Raw genomic sequence first — 5824 nt, 5'->3', positions numbered from 1 at the left:
CAGTAAATCACAGATCGCACCGAATATTCGTTTGTGAAATTAGGGTTAGGGTTCATCTGCAGCCATATATAAATTCCCTTTTTCTCCCACACTGTTCTTCCATTCATCATCACTCTCTCACATAGACCGTCTCTGAACTCAAGTCAAAAGAGAAATCAAGATGGCCACCGAACAAACCTTCATCATGATCAAGCCTGATGGTGTTCAAAGAGGCCTCGTATGTTCCCTTCTTTCACACCAATTTTCGTTTGTATTCTCTATAATTCGGTAGATTTGAACTGTGTTTTTGGACAATTGGGATTCATGCATGTTAATTTTCCGTATCAGGGACTTGAAAATTTTTAATTTGGGAATTTTCAAGCGATTTTGCTTTTATTTTCTGGGTTTAATTATGATTTTTGTGTGTGATTTTTACTCTGTTTTCGGAAAAAAAATTGTTTTGAATGGTTGAGTTTGCTAATTCTGGGGTATTAGATAATGGGTCGATGGCTGTTTTGTGGTATGCGTGTTTCTGAGTTGGGAATTTGATTTTTGGTTTTGTGGGTATGCTTGTGTAGATGTTTTTGATTTGATGGTTCATGCATGTTTTATACTGATGTCTTGGTGTTATTTGACTGATCAGGTTGGTGAGATTATTGGCAGATTTGAGAAGAAGGGTTTCTACTTGAAAGGTAACCTTCTAAACCTTTACTAATTCTTAATAACATGCTAAGTTTTTGTTATCAGAGCATGCTAAGACTTGTTGATTCATAGGGCTGTTTAATAGGTTATTGTCTTACCCTTTTAACCTCAGATTTATGATGGAATTTTAGCCTGATTGTTTCTAAGTTGCGGTTTTTTATGAGAAATATATAGATGCAATTTTATTGTTTTGCACTTTTTATGTAAATTGCATGGGTGCAAATTGTGATCAGCTGTTTAGTTCTGAAATTGTTCACACGGTGCTGATTGTTTCTTGTGGTTTGATATCAGGTTTGAAACTCCTTACTGTGGAGAGCTCTTTTGCTGAGAAGCACTATGCAGACTTATCTGCAAAGCCATTCTTCAATGGATTGGTGGAATACATTATCTCCGGCCCTGTTGTTGCCATGATTTGGGAGGGTAAGAATGTTGTGACAACTGGCCGAAAGATCATTGGAGCAACAAACCCAGCTCAATCTGAGCCTGGAACCATTCGTGGTGACTTTGCTATTGACATTGGGAGGTATGGACGTGTTCTCATTGCAATCTCATTCTTGAAGCAACTTGTTCTTCATTAGATCATTTGTTTTAAGTTTTAACTTCATGAGTATGAATGTTTCTATTGTTCTTATTTTCCAAATAAATTGTGATATTAATTGGATAAAAGTCATAAAACCCTTTGTATTTGTTTGATTTATCAGTTATATGTATTTTTACTTTTGTAAAATGGTTACTGTATAACTGTTAAATAGTGTAAAAAGGTTTTAGTACTTCATTTTCTTAAATTGTCACCAAACCATACCAAAAAATTAGGTAGTAACAACCTTAAGCAACATTTGTGATAGTTCATTTTACAATTATTCAAGATACATTAGTTTGTACTAAACCCAAAAAAGAAATTAGAAGTATCATATTTAGTCTTCAAATAAGACCATTTCAAATACTGAGGGATTGAAATGTGTGTTAAAAAGTTTCTTATATCCTTGCTATGAAGTTTTTCAATATTAAGTAGCCTACATGAAGTATGTGTTGCAGCATGATCTAAGTTTCCACTTAATCAATTGAAACAGGACTTTGAACTTTGCTTTATGAACCTGGTTCAGAGTTTGAGGTATGGTTTGTAAACAAGTTACCTTTTGGTGCAGGAACGTTATTCATGGAAGCGATTCTGTTGAAAGCGCCAACAAGGAAATTGCACTGTGGTTCCCTGAGGGCCCTGCTAACTGGCAGAGCAGCCAGCACAAGTGGATCTATGAGTAAAATATATGCCTCCAGGTTGGCTTGAGGTTGATCCAGAGTCTCTACTTGTTGTGTTTGTCCATTGCTGGATCGCTCTTTAGAGCTGGGTACCTTGGCTTGTATGTCAAGCTTAGTTATGTCATTTCTGTTGAACATGTCCAGTTTGATAACTAGTTTTGTCATTGTTCATGGATGCTTTTGCTTTTTATGAAGGTGCGGTTATTATGATTTTTTTTGTTTAATTACCCTAATTTATAAGTGTTCTTTATCTTCTCGAGTTGATGTTTTTGCTTAAGTTTTCATGAGTAGGAAAAAAATAAAATCAAACACGGTGCTCCCAGTCCAAAACCCTAAAATAAGTACGCAAATAGCACATGTACAGATGTACTCATTATCTAATTCAGCTTGTTTTGTATCACCATGGCCCTGCTTCATTCATTGCAATCTTTCCCTTTGTGCACTTGGCGTGATTGTGTATTTCTTACCATCCACAAGAATGCCCACAGCTAAACAACACAACATTCTCGAGTCCAAACACTCTTTTCACCCTTCTTGGCCCCTCCATCCTTAACAACCCTCATGTTCCAATCGTGGAGATGAACCTAGCGACAAATGAAACCCTAGCATGAAATTCCAACCATGCATGGTGGTTACAGTGCGATGGCCGGTGCCGGCTTTGAAGTGTAAGAGAAGTGAATTTTGGTGTTTTGAGAAGCAAGGTTTGCGGTTCCCACTAGGGTGGACAATTAATAAAATGGTTCACCGGTGGACCAAGGGCCTCTTTAGTAATTTCTATTCCCTATCCCCAACCCCTATCTCTCTCCCTCACCCACCTGCCTCTCTCTCATCCCTGCCCCACCGGCCACCGCACCCCCATCTGCTATCTCTCATACTCCACTGTTGGCAAGTTGAAAAAAGGTACATCCTCAATGTCTCTTTCCACCGAACCACTTCTGGTGAGTGATGAGATCTTAAGTCATTATATCATCACTGGAAACAAAAATAAAGAAAGAAAAAACAAACATTATTCAGGAATTTTTTCTTCTCGAAATCATTCAATCTAAGATTCATCCATTTTCGATACCCGAACACTTTCATTCATCAATTCAGACCAAGAATCCACTCAAACCTTGACCTCGCATCTGAACTAGACATGCTTCAACAGCTTAAAGCCAGATCTATGTAAAAGAAAACAGTGTGAGGGAATTGGCGGTGAGCGAAGTTTGTGGTATCGACTAGATCTATGTTTCACTGTCAAGGACGGAGATGACGGTGGTGTCGTCGAGGTCAAGGAGGAACACATCAGAGGAAACGAGGGTTTTGCCAAACTTGTAACAGTGAAGTCAAATCCCAAACCAGATCCAATTTCTAAGCACAAACCATCTAGGTTTTCACCCTATGGAAAAGAAAAGAAAGAAAAAAAACAATAACAGTTGAAATTGAAAATGGCTCAAGAGTCACTGTCAGAAACCCCATATATCTTGCCATATCCATCTCTTTCGAGGAGCTTTTCTTTTCGCCGGCTCAACGCACAGGCACCGGAATATGTGCCCACACGACCCACCGCCCGGGCCGATTTGCAACAGCCTAGGCTTATAGTACCACCCCCGACATCACCGTTCCATTTACCGATTCAAGGTCATGTGCCAATCTTCCCTGTCCAAAATCACCATCATATTACACATCAGGTTCGCTACCGGTCTCTGATTCTGGTCTGCAGCAAGTTCAGCACGGCCAAGTGTGTGCAGCATCGGCAGCGATGTGCAGGTTGTAGGGGGAGGGTGGTTCTAGGTCTGTTGGGGAGGGAGAAGGTCATTATGGTGGTATTACTATTATACCCTTTTGGTAGAAATTTAATCCTGGCCATCAATCTGAAGAATATTCTTATATTCCAAGATCCAACGGTGGTTAATGATGGTCCACCGGTGGACCAAAAAAAAAGGTTGCCCACCCTAGTGGGAACCAAGGTTTGCTGGGTTTATTGGAGTTTTGGTGGTTTACCGACTTTGCCATGCGTCTGACAAGGATGATGTGACACCTCCCACGTGTAACTTTTTATCAATATTTATATTACTGTGTATAATTAATAATTAAAAATCAAATTAAAATATTAATTAAAAATAAAATTGCAAAAAAAATTCCTAATCACCTAAATTAACAAGTGTTTTCATCTTCAGAGTAGATGAACACTCATCGTGATTAGGGATGGCACCCGCGCGGGGCAGGGGCGGGGAGTGGCCCCCCCATCCCGTCCCCGCATCTCTCTTTTGTCCCCGTCCCCATCCCCATTCCCCACGGCGGGGTAAATTTTCACCCCATCCCCAATCCCCACCTCCCCACGGGTCCCCTCGGGTCCCCATGGGGACTATTAACACATCATTAAAAATATAATAAAACTAAATTAAATATAAAAAATACACAAATTTCTTCCTGGACCACAAATGTATAGAAACCACGGATGAGAATAGAACATGTCAAATTCCATGAAAATGTATATTGAAGTTCAAATAACATTGATCAAAATTCATAACATTAAGTCTACAAATAAGAAAATTGACATATAAAATTCAACATTCAATCCAAAAAAATGTGAAGTCTATCATCCAAAATATCTCAAAAGTCAACGCCGAAAAAAGTCTAAACTCTGTAAAAATACAAATCATCCCGCAGTCAAGTCATCGCCAATGTGAAATAGGGTTATACTTATAGTGGTAAGAAATCTAGGGTTTTATAATTGACCGTTTGTATTCTTTTTTTTACAACCGACTGATTGTATTCTTATTTTTAAACTTTTATATATAATTGGCTATTTTTTTTTTGAACTCTATATAATTGGCTATGATACTTTATATTTTTTATTATCTACTTGACTTTGATTACTAAAGGTATTATTAATTTTTTACATATATATACGGGGCGGGGAGGGTGATCCCCATCCCCAAATTTGTTTCGGGGGGATTTTTGTCCCCATCCCCACCCCCACAGGGAAAAATTCCCCAGGATCGGGGCCCCAAACGGGGCAGTCCCCACGGGGATCCCGATATACAGGTGGAAATTGCCATCCCTAATCGTGATATAGAAACCCAGAACACAAAAATCACCATCACCACCCATGTGTAATTTTTCATCAATATTTATATGTACAATTTATAATTAAATTAAAATTAAAATTATTAATTGAAAATCAAAATCGTAAAACTTTTTAATCACCCAAATTCACGAGTGTTTTTTTTTTATATGCCCAAATTCTCAAGTGTTATTCATCTTCATGAGTAGATGATGAACACTCGTCCTGATATAGAAACCCAGAACACAAAAATCACCATCACACCCTATTTCCAATTCATCATCTACTTCACCCATAGCCCTAAAACCTTATCACCCAATATTGACTATTGTCTATCTATCTAGTCGTCATATGGCTGGTGAGGTACAATAATCCAAGCCCAACACATACCAATATACCAATATATACCAAATTTAGGTCTTTAGGCCAAATAACCACCTTATGATAGGTGTCACATATAAGGTGTGGAACGTAACCCTATGTGCCTAAAAACATCGGTTATGACTTTAATACTAGTTTTCATCTCTACCTAGCCACAACTTATGCTTGACACACATGCCATGACTAGTTCATTACCAATAGGCCTAAAAGAACCCACTAAGCCAAGCAGACCCGATTTGGCCTGTTTTCAGTTAAACTGTGAAGTTATGACAATATTGTTTCATCGTCAAGTCATCATATGCATAATACAAAGTAAAGGCTAATGATCAAATTAGGCCCAACATAGCCGAATAGACACTATACACCTAATTGAGGCCATTATGCCAAATTACCATCTTATATTGAGTGTAAAGAAATGAGTGAGCAATGAGTTATAATGAACCGCAAGGAAATATA

At 38.3% G+C, this 5824-nt stretch overlaps 1 protein-coding gene across 1 annotated transcript; it reads left to right on the top strand.

Annotated features, from left to right (window-relative positions):
* LOC130748706 (nucleoside diphosphate kinase 1) lies at positions 1-2148 on the top strand. The gene is made up of 4 exons (XM_057601949.1): positions 1-217; positions 623-671; positions 973-1204; positions 1827-2148. The coding sequence occupies exons 1-4, from the start codon at positions 161-163 to the stop codon at positions 1939-1941; spliced, it is 453 nt and encodes a 150-aa protein (XP_057457932.1). The 5' UTR covers positions 1-160; the 3' UTR covers positions 1942-2148.
* The last annotated feature ends 3676 nt before the right edge of the window (positions 2149-5824 follow it).

The sequence above is a fragment of the Lotus japonicus genome, chromosome 3 (genome assembly GCF_012489685.1).
Source record: "Lotus japonicus ecotype B-129 chromosome 3, LjGifu_v1.2".
NCBI classification, from domain to species: domain Eukaryota; kingdom Viridiplantae; phylum Streptophyta; class Magnoliopsida; order Fabales; family Fabaceae; genus Lotus; species Lotus japonicus.
The sequence above is the reverse complement of the archived record's forward strand: the minus strand, read 5'-3'. Positions and strand labels throughout refer to the sequence as shown.

Excerpts from the sequence above, each read along its gene's own strand:
- LOC130748706 (XM_057601949.1), top strand. The coding sequence starts at position 161 with ATGGCCACCGAACAAACCTTCATCATGATCAAGCCTGATGGTGTTCAA. Across the intron at positions 218-622 it reads ATGGTGTTCAAAGAGGCCTC|GTTGGTGAGATTATTGGCAG; the intron begins GTATGTTCCCTT and ends TTGACTGATCAG. Across the intron at positions 1,205-1,826 it reads TTTGCTATTGACATTGGGAG|GAACGTTATTCATGGAAGCG; the intron begins GTATGGACGTGT and ends CTTTTGGTGCAG.